The sequence below is a fragment of the Eubalaena glacialis genome, chromosome 10 (assembly GCF_028564815.1).
Source record: "Eubalaena glacialis isolate mEubGla1 chromosome 10, mEubGla1.1.hap2.+ XY, whole genome shotgun sequence".
NCBI lineage: Eukaryota > Metazoa > Chordata > Mammalia > Artiodactyla > Balaenidae > Eubalaena > Eubalaena glacialis.
Window position 1 is genome coordinate 75,993,386 of NC_083725.1, and position 19,959 is coordinate 76,013,344.

Genomic DNA, 19,959 nt, shown 5'->3' on the forward strand with positions numbered 1-19,959 from the left:
TATATGTGGAATCTAGAAAAATGGTACAGATGAACTTATTTGTAGGACAGGAATAGAGATAGAGATGTAGAGAACAGACCTGTGGACACAGTGGGGACAGGGAGGGTGGGACGAATAGGGAGATTAGGTTTGATATAAGTACACCACTGTGTGTAAAATAGATAGTGGGAACCTGCTGTATAGCACAGGGAGCTCAGCTTGGTGCTCTGTGATGACCTAGACTGGGGGGAGGGGAGAGCAGGGGGGGGAGCGGGGGGGGGGCGGGGGGAGGGCAAAGTGGGGAGGGAGGTCCAAGAGGGAGGGGATATAGGTTTAAATATTGCTGATTCACTTCACTGTAGAGCAGAAACTAACACAACATTGTAAAGCAATTTTGCTCCAATAAAAAAAAAATTAAAAGAATTAAAAAAAAAACTCAAAAAAAGTATAACTGCAATAAAAGGAACACACAGTTCCCTGAAAATTTTTATACCTTCAACCTCTAAAGGAATATCTTATTAGAAAGATAGAGGATGCCAGAGTTAGACTATAAACAGCTGCAAGATTATCAAAATATATCTCTGTGGGGGCTTTTATGTCTTTGATACCAAAATGTGTACTTCTCCATGACAATATACATCATTAATTATTAACTGCTACTCCTCCTTATAAATGGCTTTCCACTTCTCAGCACTAAGATTCTAGCCTGCTTCTCTAATTACATTCTTTTATCTTAGAAATGATCTTATAAGGTAAACATCAAAACCACCATAGGGTATTTTATCAATTATTTTTACTATTCAGTAGGGTAACAAAAGACCATGAAAACAAATGAAAGTCTGTTGCTAACTGTTTATATTATATTGTCATTGTGTTGCCCATTTTAAATGTGGGTGAACAGCTGATTTCCATAATCTCCAAGTAGTTTTCTTATTCCTAGACAGACAAAGCAAGCTGGACTTAATGAAGAAAAAACCCGTGAAAAGTGCAAAAATTCTTTGGACTACCTTTTAATGAATCCAACTTTCCAGTGATAAAAATCACTGAACCAAAATATATTTTCAAGCAGCCTTATTACCCATACATATATTAGGTATAAGGAAATTGAGTCTAATTTGAAATGAGTTTTAAAACATAGCACAAAAACATTACAATCCCCCAGAGCACAATACAAAATAGTCCTCTAAGGAATATAAACACAGTATATAAGAATGTGAAACTACATGATAAGAAAAAAAAAAATCTCTTCAATTAGCTAAAATTTACTTGCTAAAGATTATTTATTGCACAATATGTCAGTTTGCCCTAAGAATAAAACAGATACTATTATTTTCAACTTCTAAATTCAGTACATAGTCAAATCCACTTTCTCAAACTAAAGTTCTACAGTATTATGAGTAAACCCTGTTATTGGGTTAAGATAGGGAAACTTTATAACTTATAAAACAAATTTCTTAAGAGTTCATGAAACCACTTCATAAATCCTAGAAGGCACACATATTTCCTATCATAGTAAGTGCATTTAAGTACTTCATATTTAAAAAAAAGACAAGCTGTACAGAATACAAAAAGTATACATTTCATCCATTAAACAAATTTATAATTTCTACGATTAGCTATTACAGTAGAACCTACCTAACATTCACATCTAAAGAATTATCACCCAGTTTAATGGAGTGAGCAAAAAACTGTGCTCATTTATTTGATAAGGCTAGTAAAAACATTTAATTTCACAGTAGATCAGTTAGTGTCTTGGAGCTCATATTGGAAAATAAAAGGTTTGGGCAATATCAAGTCACTTGATAAAGTGACTGTTAAATAATTCCTTGAAAGGTGAAGGATTCTAGGGGATAAAATCATTGGCTATACCTGGAAAGATCCAAAAATCAGTAAAGCCACTTTGTTCATTTTCAGAAACATTCTTAAATTGGGCAATCTGAATGAGACTCAGAAGATCTAATCCATAAAGACAATTTAAAATCTTAGAGCTGGAAAACACCTCAGAGGATTCTCTGTCTCGAGGTTTTCAAAATAGGTTCCATGGAGTACTAAGAATCCATGGAGGAGATTCAGAGTTCTGGATTTTGACTTGAATTTAATTCTTTTGAAAAAAAATTTTAAAAACAAGTCCCATCATACAACTGTATTACTCATCAAATTCCAATATACTGGTAATCACCAGTGCATTAATACATGTTTTCATTGGTTGACTTCATAAATATTTAGTTATCATGGTATATAAAGTTTATATAAGGAAATTTATAATGATAAAATGACATTTAGTGGGGTAGGGTGTGTGTGTGCATGCATGTGCAGCACGTGTGTGTAAGGGTTCTGAGTAAGATTTTTACTTGAAAAAAAAAGTTCTATTGCTGAAATAAAGTGTGAAAACCACAGATAAAGTCTGTTTCTAAAGTAAGAACCTACAAACCAGAGGAAGGGGCTTTCTCTAGGTCACACAGCCATCAAGTGCACTGCCAGGTTGATAGGCTACAGCCCCCAGTACTCTACTTGCATAAGCATCCATAGCAAGTGTTGAGCTATTTGGTACTGAGCTGCCCCCATCATGAATGTCAACCAATTAGTTATCAGTATTTTTGGGGTAAAATCAAGCTACCTTTTGTCAGACATTTTTCCTAAAAATGAATTACTTAATTTGCATGCCTATTAAAGTCCCTAGTATCCAAAAACTCTGCTGTCAATAAGCAGCAACTTAAATTGTATACTTTGGTACTTCAGAAAATAGTAACATTTGCAATTTACCAATAATAAATCAGAAAAGTTACATGGAATGTTAAAATACTTTTTAAAGACATCAGGCCCTAGTTTATTATATGCTGAAATGTTAGTGTTTGCATAAAATAAAAAATTTTACTTTATAAGCAAAATTTTTAAAAAATGGTTCAAATGCCACTGAACATAACTATACTCTTTCAGGGTATTTCAAATAAAATGCAGTGAAACAGTAAGAAAGTCAAATCTCCTAACTTTCAGAGGTGTTTTATGTACATTTGGTTAAAAGGCTATGCCCTATTTTCTTCTCTCTTAATCTAAGAAATTTGAAGACTTTGGGACCTCAGAAAGATGCCTTCAAATTAAGAAAATAAAAGCACCATAAACCAATATTGAATGATTTATCATAATTTGAACATAAAATTTAGGGTCTGTGATGAAGAAAAATTTCCATCTGAAACGGCAAGATGCATATGTATTATCAAAAGCTATTTAGAACAGTTTCCCAGCTGTGGCAAAGCATTTCCAGAATAGCCAAGAAGATTCTCCAGCAGAAATCCATTACAAGGCAAAGTCCTGCCCAAATTTATAGTCCTCATCCAAATTATACAGCATGCGGGGGAGGGGGGGGGAGAAGACTTTTAAGTGAAAAACATGTAGTTCCAAAACACTTAAAGTTACGAAATAATTGTGGATTATTTCAAGTAAAAACTATAAAAGGAGCAATAGTTAACCACAAGGGGGCATACATACTCCTTAGATTCCAGCAGTAAGACTAATTTAAGTAGTAACATGCACTTTGATGTATTCTACATTTTCAGTCATTTAAGATTTTCTCTCAGATGGCTACAGCTTTTTAACATTCAAGGTTTATTTTAAACCTAACTAAATAGATTCCAGAATACTCTTGCCCTGAAAAATAATAGTATTTCAGAAGCCCCTGGAAATGTTGCTGTTACCTCAGCAAAGGATTCAAGAGCAATTAGTCCTAATATATATTAGAACAGATAAACAATAGGAAAATATGGTCTAAAACAGTAGCAAATTTTAGTTTACCATAAATGGAAGACATGGAAAGTTTATCAAAAGAAATGGACAAATTGTCAGAATAGCGAAAATAAGAGGGTGGGGAAAATTGATTTCTCTGTGTCTGTCCTACAACATCCCCACATTCTTCCGCCATGACCAAAGTGTTTGTAGCCCACATTAGCAACAGAACACTTCACCTCAAGGTCATGGCCTATGGGGCTGGCCTGCCTCATCAGCCATGTTAAGAATATAGTTAGCCATATCATCTTCAGTGGGTGCATCTGACACCACCCAAGATTCATTTGCTCCAGTCATCTGTAGGCGGCAAATCGGGCAATTCCTGTGTCGATCACTCCTATTAGAGAAGTCAAATAAAGAACAGTTTTCCTTTTTCTGTTTAAAAAATGGATCTGAAACAATACATGTACATGTTTTTTTTTAAAAAGTAAACAGCATAAAAGTATATAGTGAAAAATACATCTCTTCCTCCTATCCCAGTCTTTAATTTTATCCCCAGAGGCAACCACTGTTACCAGTTTCTTATACATTCTTCTAGAGATAAACCAGGCATGACCAAGCTTGTGTGTATCCATACATCACTGCTCTTTTTACAAGTATCAGCACATGTTAGAGCTGTCTATTCAAAATAAACATACACTGTTTGGATAGGCCATACTTCATTTAACTTATCTCCCATAGAAGGACATTTAGGTTTTTTTCCTATCTTTTGGTGCTATAAACAATGGAATGGAAGCATTCAAGGTTTAAAATAATAAATGAACTTTACATGCAGAATAATTTTGGGGGGAGGAGTTTATATATAATCACTTAAATACGATTATGTTTTCCAAAGGGATTTTTTTGTCTTGTCAAACATTATTTTGGAAATTTCAAAAATAACATATTTGAGCCAGAAACATGTCATAGAGGGAAAATATTTTTCACTTCATCTCTAAGTGAAGTCTGAGACCAAAGTAATTAAATTATATCAATTGCTCCTTGGCTTTTGTGCAAAAATTTAGAAATCTGCTCCAAAAACTCAATGTGAAAGTAGAGCTGGCATATATAATTCAGATTCATTTCTGGTTCCTCAGAGGTATTTTTCAAGATAATTGTGTGCTTTTCTGTGCACAAAAGTCACAATTTTAAAACAGTCCATTTCTGTTTCTGGCCAATAGGGACCAGATTTATCTTCCCACTTGAAACAACTAAAACACTGGACAAAATACATGAAATAATGGTTTTCAACACTAAGCATAAGATGAAAAAAGATTATAATCCTGGAGAGATAGGAAGCAACCGAAGGTGAGCCCTATAATTGCCCAGCTTACTGCCCTTGAGAGTTTCCAGGCTACAGAGCAAGCAGGGGAGACTGAGATGGAGCCCGGTAGACTCCCTGAGTTGACAAGTCAGAGCTGAGGACCTCGGGAAGCCAAGGCAGCTAGAGTTCATAGGGTGGAGTACTGCAAAGGAGAAAACTACACAAAGGGAGAATCCCAGAGTCTACTGAAGGTCCCTGTAGATATATTCAGTAGAGTAATGATCAGTGTGTGCATGTGAGGAAACTACTCGAGGCTGAGGAATCACCCAAAAGGATTTGAGGGAACAGTAACCAAAGCTCACACAGGGCCTGGGACATTGCCTGTTCCCACCAGCCAGAGTGGAAAACCTCATAATTCATGGAGCATTGGGTAGAGTACTCTGAAGTCTTGCCTCATTAGTGGGGCATAATTAGCTTCTAAACTAAACATCGTTCTGGTCCTGCCTAACAAACCATAAAAGCAAGACTCAAAAGGATCGAACTGTTTCCAAGTAACTATATTCCAGAACAAAGCTCAAGAATATTTATACATATACAAAAATATCCAGTACCCCAAAAGGTAAAAAAATCACAATGTCTGGCACCCAGTTAAGAACTACCAGTCATACAAAGAAGTATAAAAATACAACCGAAAATGAAGAGGAAAATCCATCAAAAGTAATCCAGAACTCACAACAGATATTAGAATTAGCAGCAAGAAAATGAAAGGTTATGATAACTATATTCCATATATTAAAAAAGTAGAGGAAAGACAAACATATTAAGCAGAGATTGGAAGATATTAAAAATTTAAACTTCTGGATGAAAACTAAGATATCTGAAGAAAAAAATACACTGGGTGGGATTAATGGCAAGTTAGACATTGCAGGAAAAAAAGATTAGTGAATTTGAAAAGATATAGCAATATTAACTATCCAAAATGAAATACAGAGAAAATGACTCAAAAAAGAAAGAAAATAGCATCAGTGAACTGTGGGACAACCTAAAGTGGTCTAATACATGAGTAACTGGAGTCTCAAAAGGAGAGGGAACAAAAGAAAACAGAAAAAAATATTTGAGAAAATACTGGCTGAAAAATTTCCAAAACTGATGATACTATAAACCTACAAATCCAAGGAGCTCAATGAACCCTAAGTGCAAGGAACATGAAGAAATCTAACGCACATCAATCAAATTGCTCAAAATCACTGATAAAGGGAAAAAACCTTAAAAGCAGCCAGAGAAAAAAAGGCACATTACCTACAGAGGAAAAAAGATGAGGATGAGAGCAGATTTCTCATAGGAAATGATGTAAGCAAGAAAGGGGGAAGCAACGTCATTAAAGTACTGAGAGAAAAAATATTATCAGTCTAGAATTCTATATCCAGAAAAAATATCTTTCAAAAGTGTTTTTCAGACACTTGATAAAATCCTATGGAATCTACAAAAAAGCTATCAGAGCTAATAAATAAATCAGTAAGGTTGCAGGATAGATTGATACACAAAATCTGTTTACTGCTAGTACATAGAAATACAATAATCAGAAACTGAAATTTAAAAATACCATTTAAAGTAGCATAAAAATTATAAAATACTTAGGGATCAATCTGTCAAGGATATGCAACACTGGAAACTACAAATATTGATGACAGAAGTTAAAGAAGACCTAAATAAATGGAGAAATATACTGTGATGTGGGTTGGAAGACTCAATATTTTTTAGAAGTTAACACTCTCAAAATTATTTAATGCAATCCCAATCAAAATTCTTATAGCTTTTTTGTAGAAACTGACAAGTTGATTATAAAATTCACACTGAAATGCAAAAGATCTAGAAAAGCCAAAACAACTTTGAAAAAGAACAAAGTTGGAGGATTAACACTCCCTGATTTTAAGACTTACAAAGCTACACTAACCTATGTAGTGTGGTATTGGTGTGAAATAGACAATAGGTCAATGGAACAGAATAGAGTCCAGAAATAGACTCACCTGTGCTTTAACAACTGATTTTTAACAAAGGTGAAGAGGCAATTTAGTGAAGAAAAGGCAGTCTTTTCAACAAACTGTGCTGGAGCAACTGGAAAGCCATGTAAGCGTAAAATAAAATTTTTTTGATCCACACGTCACAGCATATACAAAAATTAACTCAAAATAGATCATAGACCAAAATGTAAAACCTAAAAACTATAAATCTTTTGGAAGAAAAAATGGAAGAAAACCTTTGTGACCTTGGGTTACACAAAGATTTCTTAGATATGACAGTAAAAAATCATTATCCATTAATCACAAACTGAGAAATTGGACTTCATCAAAATTAAAAACATCTACTCTTTGAAAGACATTCTTAAGAGAATGAAAAGATAAATCACAGAGTGGGAGAAAATATTTGAAAATCATATATCTGATAAAGGACATGTATCCATAATACATAAAGAACTCTCAAAACTTAACACAAAACAACCCAATAAAGAAATGGGCAAAAGATCTGAATGAATACTTCACCAAAGATGAAATACATATGATGGAAAATTAGCATAAGAAAAGATGCACAGCATCATCAGTCAGGAGGGAAAGGCAAATTGAAACCACAGTGAGATACCACTACACATCTATTAAAATGGCTACAATTAAAAGGACTGACAAATACCAAGTACTGGCAAGGTTGTGTGGCAAGTGGAGCTCTCATACACTGCTGGTGGGAGTGTAAAATGGCACAGCCACTTTGGAAAACAGTGGGCAGTTTCTTAAAAAGTTAAACATATACCTACCGTATGATCTAGCCATTCCACTTCTAGTTATTTATCCAAGAAAAAACCAAAATGTATGTCCATAAAAGCAGTTGTCCACAAATGTATATTTAAAGTATACAGAAAGGCAGCTTTATTTGTAATAGCCAAAAATTGAAAACAACCTAATGTCCATCAACGGGTGAATGGATAATAAATAAGCTGTGGTATATCCATACAATGAATACTACTCAGTAATAAAAAGGAAGGAGCTACTGATACATAATACAACATAAGTAAATCTTGAAATAATTATAATGAATGAAAAAAGCCAGACAAAAAAAGAGTACATACTGTATGATTCCATTTATAAAAATTATAGAAAATCCAAATGATTTTATAGTGATTGAAAGCATATTAGTGGTTGTCTGGGGACTAGGAGAAGGGGTGGGGGGAAGGAGACCTTACAGTGGGCATGAGGTAACTTTTGGGAGTGACAGATTTGTTCATTACCTAGATTGTGATGATGATTTTTATGGGTATATACATATATCAAAATATATCAAATTGTACTTTAAATATATGTAGTTATAATTGACATATTGTATGTCAATTATAAATTCTCCTAAACGCTTGATTCTTATTTTGTAAAATAATGAGCTTGACTAGCTGTTCTCTAAAGTTCTCTCCAGGTCCAATATTCAATATTCAAGGATTCATATTATTCTTTCTAATCATATATGGAGGAAAAAAGTAGAAATGAGGAGGAAAATAGAAGAAAAGGGGGAATGTTTGATTCTAGACTCCAGTCAGGCACAAATCTCCTTACAGCAAAAGTAAATTGTCAAAACTAAGATACATCCCCACATTTTATAAACTTTAGGTATAAAAATATTTTAACCAGTAGGAGGCATGTCATAAAATCCAAAGTACTAAAGAACAAAATCTCTTATACTTAACCATAATATTTTTGCATTTTTTGAAGTTTATTCATATACACTCTCCCTCTTGATCTTGGCCTAACCCATGAAGGCAGCAGATTACTTACCACTTGTCAATGCACTTCTGACAAAAGCTGTGAGCACAAGGCAGGATGAGGTCAGCTCGACCATCCATACAGATACAGCACTCCTCCTCGTCAGTCAGCTGCTTTACCCTGCAATGTGAAAACTGAGCTGGAGCAATGATGTTCTCTGTTGTCACTGTGCAGTAAACTTTGTTTCCATTGCCTTAAAAAGCATTATCAAGCATCTATGTGCCCTCAACATAAAGCACAATATGACTCATGCAATATCACAGTAAATTAACTTATCTTTTAGGGATAGCAAATATATTAGGGAAGAAGTACTAGAGGAGCAAATTCCATAAAGAAACGACTGGATAAAAGATAAATCCTGAGATGGTTAAAAGGAAAATATGGACCAAAACTGGAAAATAACTTAGCCCATTTTAATCATATTGAAATTTTATAAGTGAATTCAACCAATATATGATTTATTCACCATGCAGGATACAAAGCTTTCGAAAATAGGGACCCTGCCATCAGGGTCTTGTTATGCTACTGCTGATAATGGGCATATAAGTGAAAGAATAGCTTAGTCTTAAGGATCAGGTGCTTGCTATATGAAATACAAAAGAGTTAGAAAGCAAAGTTATTTGTCCTCAAAGAGCTCTTTCATCTTGGGAAGAAAAGAGATGTTGAACCTTCTACTCCAGCCACAATTTAGAATGCCCCTGAATGAGCCAAGGACCTTTGTATGTGGTGTTTTCCTTTCCTGGCATACCCTTGTGAGTTTGGTAAACTCTAACCTCAGTTACTCAGCTCAAAATATCATCTTCTCTATGCTCTCAAAACCAACATTTTCCTCAATTAAAGGACTTAAATACTGTATTTTAATTGGTTATTTATTGGTTGGTCTATCCATAAACTGTAAGCTCTTTGAATACAAGGAGTTTGTCTTAGGTTCTCAATACATGTTTCTTGAAATGATTTTAATTTGCTTTTAATCTTTGTGCTATTCTGTAATTTTTAGGTTTACTTCATCAAGCATGTACTACTTTTATAATTATACAAAAATTAAATGTTTCAAAGTGTAGCCACTAGACTATAAGCTTCTTGAGGGTAGGAACTATCTCTAACATGTTTTTATTCCCTGCTGTGTTTATACCACTGTATATAAGACATTATATAGTACTTTAAAATCTGTCAGTTTGTATATAGAAGATAAGCAAATGTCAAATGTGCATTACATGTAGTAAGTGCTAAGTAAAGAATGAAGAAATGAGTATATTTCAAACTTGTCGGAAAGATGAGGTAGAAAAAATGATAGGATTTCGACAGACAGAGGACATTCTATGTGAATAAACAAAGCTATAGAGGTAGGAAAAAACCCCCCCAAAACTCTGTATATGTGTGTAACAAGGAGGCTAGCATCATGCTCTGGGGAGAAAAATAAGAGAAGAGATTGCTTTAAGTATAGCAGAGATAATCTGATCCTCGTATGTCAAAATAATAAGTTTAAACTTGTTCTGACAGAGTTTAATCAAGGGGAAAGTGAACCCCCATTGGAAATAATGCTGTAGGAGATTAATTGGGAGAGCAGTATGAAGGACAGTCTAGAGGGAGGAACACCAATCAGATCCTTATTTCAGCAATTCACCTGGGAGATAATTAGGGTCTAAGCGGCATTAAAAAAGACAAATCATCAGGATGTGGTAATAGATTAAATGCTATGCTTTAGTAATGCATAAAAGAGGGCAGCCCCTGAATTGAAATGGGGAAACTGAATGAAACCCTAGATGGATGTGGATCTAATGTATTTGAATTTTTCTATATCTATTCATTTAAATGTTTAAGTGCCTTTTAGGTGCCACGTATTGTGCCAGACCCAGAAGAACTAGGGTCTCTGCTCTTGAGGAGTTTACAATTTATGTCTAAGGATATGGACTTGGGTGTCAGTAACAGAGAATATAATTGACTCCATAAAGAGTGACACAGTCCTGAAGGTTAGAGTTTAAAACTGAGGAGTAGAGGGTTACAAAGAACAGCATTCTGGATGTAGGTAAAAGAAAGAACAGGAGACACAGAAGCAGCCAGTGGAAGCTGTACTATGTTCACTTGATTTTCTTGCTACCTTCCTAGCAATACAGTGACCAGAAGAAGGAAGGAGGAAGAGTCTTGCTCTGTTTGTCCTTATTAGACCACTTGTAAAGTGGAGAATTCAGTTCTCTGCCCCCTACCCTGAAAGACAAATTGACAAATAAAAGACCATCCAGGAAAGCCTCTGGGATATAGAAGAGGCCTATACAAACAAAGGCCGAAGGAACTGGGGAGGCTTATCCTGGAGAACAGAGGCTCAGTGAGAATTTGATTACTGTTTTCAAGTATTTGAAGGGCTGAAAGAGAGAACAGACTTGTTTGGTGGATTTCCAGAGGGCACTGCCACTGAAATAAGTAGAATACAGTAATAATTTAAGAATAATAATAGTTAACTTTTACAGACTTTTTTTTTTTTATGGGCCAGGCACTGTTCCAAGCATTTTATTTATTTTACTTATTTATTTTTGGCTGCGTTAGGTCTTCATTGCTGTGCGCGGGCTTTCTCTAGTTGAGGCGAGCAGGGGCTACTCTTAGTTGTGGTGCGCGGGCTTCTCATTGCGGTGGCTTCCCTTATTGTGGAGCACGGGCTCAAGGCACGCGGGCTTCAGTTGTGGCTCATGGGCTCTAGAGCGCAGGCTCAGTAGTTGTGGCACATGGGCTTAGTTGCTCCGTGGCATGTGGGATCTTCCTGGACCAGGGCTCCAACCCGTGTCCCCTGCATTGGCAGGTGGAATCTTAACCACCACGCCACCAGGGAAGCCCCCAAGCATTTTACATATATTAACTCACTTAACTCTCCCAAGAGTCCTATGAAGTAGATCTTATCATTGTCATCCTCTTTTAAAAGATGAGGAAACTGAGGAAAGAGAGTTTAATAACTTGTCCAGAGTGACATAGTAAGGAGTAGAGCCAGGATTTGAACACAGGCAATTTGGTTCTAGAATCTGTGCTGTGCTGCCTCAGGAGAGCCAGATTTTGGCTCTGAGGAAAATAATGCAAAAGGGAAAATTACATAGTGATTAAAGCTATTTGTGAATCAAAAGGCTTGCCTTTCTGAGGCAGTGAGTCCCTTACAGCTGCAGGTGTTCATGTACAAGCTGGACTACCACTTGGCTAAATGTGGTAAGTCTCACTATGCAAGGTGCTATCCATGGATAAGCAGTAGCGACAACACCTGGGAACCTGATAGAATCTCAAGCTCCTTCTCAAAACCAGTGAATATTAAAGTTTAAGAAGCACTCTAGTACAGGATCTTCCTGCACCAGAGAGTACTAATGCAGAGGTTGCGAGCATGGCTCTATTGCCAGACAGGTCAGAATGTGAATCTCAGCTAGGCCAATTTCTAGCCGTGTCATTTATTTGTGTAAACCTCAGTTTCTGCATCTGTAATGAACCAATAATTGTATTCCTATGGGGTTGTTGTGATTTAATGAGTTTATACATGTAAAGCACTCATCACAATGCCTAATACCCTACAAGTACTTAATAAATATAAACCACTAATAGAAATAGGCACCAGATGTAAGGCTGAACCAAATAAATACCTCTTAAGATCACTCTCAACTTGAAAAGTCTGTTTTTCTATGAACTAAGTATATCAGGGTGTAACAAAAAAACCCCCAAAACATACAAAGGCAAGAAGCAGCCCTAACCTACCAATCAGGCATTGAGTTTCCCAGTCTCAAGGGCACATGAAAAGGAATAACACTCTTACCTCCTTCATTACAATGACGGCAATAAGAAAAAAGTATTACTTTCAATTAATTTGCTACCATCGAGCTTAGTAAATACTATTTACTAGTAAATACTATTCTCAACTTTCAAAATACTCAAAAAAAAAAAAAAAAACCACCATTCTGAAGAGGGAGAGGGAAAAAAGCAGAAAATCAGACGCCTGTCTTTGAAAGATTAACTTTACAAAATACAGGAAAGATAAGCCAGAATCCTGCCTATAATACTCTAAAACTCATTTGGCATTTCATCAGCAACACTTGTATAGCCCAAACGTAGAAAACCAAACAATCCTATTAAAGATAAACAGGAAATGATAAGTTAAAATACAATCTTACTACAACATAGTATTTGGAAACCAGTTGGTTAAGAATGGATCGGAAAATGCAACTGTAAATGGAGCAATAAAAAAGAAGTTCCTGTTAACCATATTCTTAACTTCAAGTTAAAAGACACTGTCAATTCAGATTTGTGCTGTCTGCCCTGTATGACAATAGGACAGGATGTCAACATGTCTGGACCCACATAAGCCTTTTTCCAATGAGGGATTTATAAAGTTAAATTATGGTCATGGTTGTCAAATGGCAACAGGTGGGAGCTTTCACATGCCAAAAGCGTTATAGAGAAGGAAAAGAAAGTTTAGATAGAACAATAATATATTAGGCCTGAGTAAACAAGCACCATCACAGAAAACGCTGTCTGACTTCATTTCCTTCTGGTAACTCAGTACATGCAATATGTGCACCAACTACTTGTTCATTCCTGAATGGACTGCCAAGTCCTGGAGACAGTATTTACAATGTTAATGCTCCAATTAGTCAGATATCTTTAAGAAAAACTGGAATGGTTTTGCCAGATTCTTGGACCTAATTCCCTGAAGAGCTTTGATTGTCTAAGAACCTAAATGCCTATCATAAGAGGGGTATTAACTATATCCTTTATCATTAAATGCAAGCAGGTAGAGCGGAGAGTGGATTCATGGAAACTAGATTGACAGAAACATTACCTGGTGTGAGCCACTTTAGTTTTTCTTTAATTTGGCACTCTAACAATGTCCTGAAACACAGAATAATCCAAAAGCAGATCTGGGATATAATATCAACTGAGACAAAAAGTAATGTGATTTAAGATGTCACGGAGAACACCAGCAAAAACATTAATGCGATTTCAGTAGTTTGCATGTTGGAAAATAAGAGAAACATGGTATTTATGCACTGTATACCTTCCCATCCAAAGACTAGCCTGACAAGATGTTACAGATGATGAGTTTTCATCAGGGTCTTCAGAGGTGGAGCTCTGTGCCAATACTCCTGCTGCTTGACTTGTAATGTCTTTATAAAGCTGAATAAACTGGTACAAATTCATGATCCGTGATGCTTCCACAATGCCACTGCTTTTGTTAATCTAAAAATACAAAGAAAATGAAAAAAAAAGTTGATAATTTTTCTGATCGATTTTTCCCAAAAAAGGGGAACAAATATTTAGTCAAACATCCTAGGAAACAGAAGTTTTCAAAGTTTGCAAATTACCTAACAAGAGAGCAAGAGTCTGAGCAAATGAATAATATCATGTCCCCTACATCTGTGGGGTTCAAAATACACAATATTATCTCATGTGATACTCAAAATAACCTGTAGGGTTGATTAGCCATCATCCTGTTTAGTTGTTGACGTCAGGCAACTTTCCCAGAATTAAGAAATTAATTTTAGAGATCAGTATTGACAATCCTTTTCATTTTAATTTATTTAAAGAATTTCTTCTTTTTGAAATTAAGGTTCAGTTTTTAAAAATATTTATTTATTTATTCATTTGTCATTTATTTTGGCTGTGCTGGGTCTTAGTTGCGGTATGCAGGATCTTCGTTGTGGCACGTGGGATCTTTAGTTGCAGCATGCATGTGGGATCTAGTTCCCCCACCAGGGATCGAACCTGGGTCCCCTGCATTGGGAGTGCAGAGTCTTACCCACTGGACCACCAGGGAAGCCCCTCTAGAATTTTTTAATTAAAGATTTATTTGAATCCAACAACCACATGCCATTCTACTATAACTGAAACAACAGATTTCCTTCTTGAATATCTTAAGTTCTATTATATACCAAAACTTACAATCTGGAGACATGAGAAAGTGAAGTACAATAGTTAGGTTAAATTAAAAAAACATGATTATAGCAACATTTCAATATTTTGACTAAAATAATAATATTTGTAACTAGCATTTTTTTTTTTTTAAATGCAACAATGAAGCTTTCTTTTTTTTTTAAAAAATGAGATTCTTGTCTGCTTACATTCTTTTTATTTTATGTATGTATGTATGTATGGCTGTGTTGGGTCTTCGTTTCTGTGCGAGGGCTTTCTCTAGTTGCGGCAAGCGGGGGCCACTCTTCATCGCGGTGCGCGGGCCTCTCACTATCGCGGCCTCTCATTGCAGAGCACAGGCTCCAGACGCGCAGGCTCAGCAATTGTGGCTCACGGGCTGAGTTGCTCCGCGGCATGTGGGATCCTCCCAGACCAGGGCTCGAACCCACGTCCCCTGCATTGGCAGGCAGATTCTCAACCACTGCGCCACCAGGGAAGCCCTAGCATTTATTATTACTTGAGAAGGCAGTAAGAGAAAAAACAGAAATCCAGTATGAATCAGATTCCATACTGTGAAAATGGTAGAACCATCTCTAATAATCAGAAAATTGATTAAATTTGGGGAAGGTAAGGTCTCTATGGAGACACAAATATGTAAGATTCTTTGTAATAAAAGACTATACATGGGGTAGAGAACAAATAAATAGAATTAAAGGTGACAGGAATTTATACAGGCTTACAAAGTAAGACTTTCAGGGCTGAGGAAACTGGGCCAGTCTTCCTTTGGAACTGCACAGTTCAGAAGAAATTAGGGAATAATTCATATAAACTTAGTATTTAATAGCAAAGCTTATCAAACTGCAATTTTTAAAACTGAAGTATAGTTGAAGTACAATATAAGTTACAGGTATACAATATAGTGATTCACAATTTTTAAAGGTTATACTCCATTTATAGTTATTGGCTATATTCCCTGTGTTGTACAATATATTCTTGTAGCTTATTTTATACCTCATAGTTTGTACCTCTTAATCCCCTCCCCTTATATTGCCCCTACCCACCCACCCCTGCCACTGGTAACCACTAGTTTGTTCTCTATATCCGTGAGTCTTCTTTTTTGTTATATTTGCTACAAACTGTAATTATTATAATCATACGATTCACACAACAAATATTTATCGAGTACCCATTATGTGGGTGTTACAGGTACTATGTGCACTGCTCTAGGCACTGGTGACATAGTGTGTAAAAACCAGACAAAAATCCCTGTCTTCATGGAGGTTACACTATAGGTAGGAGAGACAGACAAATAAAATACAGATTAATAAGATGGAAATAAGTGCTATAGAGAATATTAAACAGAGGAGAGAAAATGCTGAAAGGCTACAGGGAAGGCCTCACAGAGTAGGTGACATTTAGGAACTAAAGAGGTGCACGAATCAGTCATATGGATATCTGGGGGAAAGAGCATTCCAGGATGACAGTCAAGTGCAAAGGCAGAAGTGAACCTGGCAAGGAGCCAAGGGTGGCTGGAACAGAATGAGAGAGAGAGGAGTGGTTGAAGATAGGGTTAGGGAGTGAGGTGGGGACAGAATGTATAGAACTTTGCTGTTCATAGTAATCACTTTGGTTTTTACTCCAAGGGCATGGCAAGTCACTGGAGGGTTTTGAGCCAAGGAGTAATAAGATCTAACTTCATTTCAGATTATGAGTGGAATAGACTGGTTATTGTGCTGAGACTAGACAGAATGGGGACAAGGGCAGAAGCAGGGAGACAAGTTAGAAGGCTATTGGAATAATCCCAGTGAGAGATGGTGGTTGCTAGGAATAAAGTGATAGTAGTGACAATGGTAAGAGTTGGTCACATTCTGAACATATTTTGAAAAGAAACCTGACAGGATTCACTCATATACTGACTGCGGGGTGGGTATAAGAGAAAAAGAGAAGTCAACGATGACTCCAAGGTGTTGGTCTAAGTAAAAAGACGGATGAAAATAATATAATTCATGAAGCTTCTTAACAGCCACCTTAGTCCATAATTTTAATTAACCCATTCATTTTTCTAATATTATTCCCACAAAATATTCCATTTAAACATTATTTAGGGGCTTCCCTGGTGGCACAGTGGTTGAGAATCTGCCTGCTAATGCAGGGGACACGGGTTTGAGCCCTGGTCTGGGAAGATCCCACATGCCGCGGAGCAACTAGGCCCGTGAGCCACAACTACTGAGCCTGCGTGTCTGGAGCCTGTGCTCCGCAACAAGAGAGGCCACGATAGTGAGAGGCCCGTGCATCGCAATGAAGAGTGGCCCCCGCTTGCCACAACTAGAGAAAGCCCTTGCACAGAAACGAAGACCCAACACAGCCAAATAAATAAATAAATAAATAAAAATGCTATTAAAAAAAAAAAAAAAGAGCAAAGCTCATCATTTAAACATTATTTAGATTATTTTTTATAATGTTTGAGTATAACCGCCACAGCAGATAGCAGATACTCAAGATAAGGTCTTACTGTAAATTGGCTTTTAGTTGCTTAAGATTAAGAAATATAAAATTTCAGTCTACTATCAGCTTTTTATACTGGACTTTAATTCTTTTTTTCTAATGTTAACACTGACTTCTCATAGAGTCTTTCAAAAAGAAACTAAGAAATGCAAATAAAACATTTCTTTAGATCTAAAATCAAGAAAAATTATACAAATGAAAGGTCTGATTGCCTATGTTTTTAATGCAACAGAAAACTAAGGGATCAGAAATCTGCTACATTCATATTCCTACAGTTTTCTACAATTTCTGCTGGCCCCTTCGATGTGAGCTGAGTAATTTATAAAACAAAGATGGAGAATGTAATTTAGGTACTATACTATATCAATACACAAGGAAAGCTTCAACCTATCCCAGTCATTTAAAATGAGAATATTTCTTCAACAGATTTTTGTTCACTCAACATATATTGAGTTCTTACCAGGTACTAAGCATTACAGGCTGTAAGAGATACAAGGATGAATCTAGACAGAGTTCCAGCTCTCAGGAGCTTACTATCTACTAGGAAAACTAAGAACCTAAATAAATAATTTTATTCATAATGTAGAATTTAATCATGAAGTATAAATAAAGTGCTTTTGGAGTTTAGAAGAGCAAAAGAATTTCTTTAGGTTAAATTTATGGATGAGATGGTACTTGAGGTGGACCTTTAAGGAGACCTCAAATTTAGACATGCAGAAATAAAAGATGTGGCAGAAACTACTGGCTGATTATCCAAATGCCATTCCCACTTTTTACTGTGCCAGTAGTGCCCTAATTTTGTTTTGGTAGCTACCACTCCCTGAAATGACTCAGGAGTCAATCCTGGTTAGTCTCATCTAAACCAATCACAGTAATCACATCCCCTCTGCCAGTGTAGGTGTAAGAAGGGGAATGTGAGCTAATATTGACCCAATGAGTTTGAAAGAGGGATCTGCTAGGTCTTTGAATTAACCAATCCAGGAGCTACTTTATATTAGGGTTTCTTGATAAGTGAGAAAATAAATACTGTTTTTGTTTAAACTGGTGGAATAGGGTTTTTTTGTGACTTGTATCTGATGGCAATTTAAATGACAGAGGAATGGACATTCTAGATGAGGGAACTCAATGAGCAGAGGCATCGAGATGGGAAAGTAACAGCTATACAGCCTTAAATTAGTTAAGCCTGGTGAGACTGTAGATTGCAAAAGGGGATAGTGGTAAAACAGAAAAGATAGCTTGGAGCCATATTGTAGAGAGCCTCAAATGCCAGGTTAAAGAGTTGGGACTATTTTGAAGCCAAGGAAGAATTGTTGAGGAATTTTAAACAGAAAAGTGATCTGATGAGAGCTGTGCTTTAGAAAAGTTATTCTCACAGCATCATAAATTAGAACTGAGGTGGAGTCAAGATGGCAGTGTGGGAAGACATGGGGTTAGCGTCTCCCCACAACTAGGGCGACTGCCGGCCACTGGTGGGAGACTCTGACGCCCAAGGAGACGGGAGGAACCCCAGAGTGAATTGGTAGGACGTAGTGGGGACTGAGGCGGGAGGAGAAGTGGAGGCCAGACAGGATTGGTGCCCCTGAGGCCAGGGAGATCAGGAGAGGCAGGCGGGAGGGACTCTCTGGGAAGAGTGGGAGAGGAGTGGAGGGCAACTGCCCTGCCCATTCAGACCTGGGGAGCCTGATGAGCTCCCAGGCCAATGCCCTGCCCCCAAAATCCCCTCCAGGCCACGTGGGTCCTTGGAGGTATAGGAGGGAGGCCGAGGAGATCAGGAGAGGCAGGTGGGAGGGGCCCTCCCAGACCGGAGGAGAGGAGAGGGCGTTTGCCCCACCCATTTGAGCCCAGGAAGCCTGCTGAGCTCCCAGGTGAGGTCTGCTGCCCTCTGAGACCAGGGGTGGGGGGCACGCCTGGGCCCCTTCTGTTCCTTGAGCCTAAGCTCCACCCCCCCACAGCCCACAGGGCCTTTTCCAGCCCTCTGGGTCCTGAGCATTGTCCCCGCCCACCAACCAAACTTCACCAATGCTTAGGCCCCACCCTCCACAGCCAAGGCCTTCCCCCCACCCTTTTCTTTTCTTTTCCTTCCTCCTCTTTTTTACTATTGTGGTACTGATGTACCTTCTGGTTGTTGATTCATCTATATTTTCATTTTTATATTCTTCCTAACATATCTGTTAGTTTCCTAGTCTAATTTTATTTTTTACTTTGTTATTGGTCTTTTTTTATTTTGCCACCCTAGGCGGCTTGTGGGATCTTGGTTCACGAGCCTGGGGTCAGGCCGAAGCTCCTGTGGTGGGAACTCCGAGTCCAAACCACTGGCTAACAGAGAACCTCAGACCCCAGGGAATGTTCATCTGAGCGAGGTCTCATGGAGTTCCTCATCTCGGCACCAAGACCCAGCTCTACCCAATAGCCTACAAACCCCAGTGTTGGAAGACTCAGGCCAAACAACCAGTAAGACAGGAACACAATCCCATTAAAAAAAAAAAAAAAAAAAAATGAGATGGCAAAAAAATATGTCACAGTGCTCGCTTCGGCAGCACGTATACTAAAATTGGAATGATACAGAGAAGATTAGCATGGCCCCTGCGCAAGGATGACACGCAAATTCGTGAAGCATTCCATATTTTTATATATGTATATGTATAGCTGATTCACTTTGTTATAAAGCAGAAACTAACACACCATTGTAAAGCAATTATACTCCAATAAAGATGTTAAAAAAAAAGTATGTCACAGATGAAGGAGCAAGGTAAAAAGCTACAAGACCAAATAAATGAACAG

The 19,959-nt window shown here is 37.2% G+C and overlaps 1 protein-coding gene and 1 non-coding gene across 3 annotated transcripts in view; one reads left to right on the forward strand and one right to left on the reverse strand.

Moving 5' to 3' along the window:
- Positions 1-1,076: 1,076 nt before the first annotated feature.
- Positions 1,077-19,959, reverse strand: part of RNF141 (ring finger protein 141) — a 47,516-nt gene continuing 28,633 nt past the window's right edge. For both annotated transcript variants that reach the window (XM_061203004.1, XM_061203005.1), the window contains exons 4-6: positions 13,820-14,001; positions 8,815-8,922; positions 1,077-4,096 (exon numbers count right to left, since the gene is read on the reverse strand). In XM_061203004.1, the coding sequence (XP_061058987.1) occupies positions 3,946-4,096; positions 8,815-8,922; positions 13,820-14,001 (441 nt within the window). In that variant the 3' untranslated portion in view covers positions 1,077-3,945. The remainder of the gene's footprint in view (positions 4,097-8,814; positions 8,923-13,819; positions 14,002-19,959) is intronic.
- On the forward strand, positions 19,700-19,806 carry LOC133100196 (U6 spliceosomal RNA). Its single transcript, XR_009702435.1, has one exon. It is a non-coding gene; the product is annotated as a U6 spliceosomal RNA (small nuclear RNA).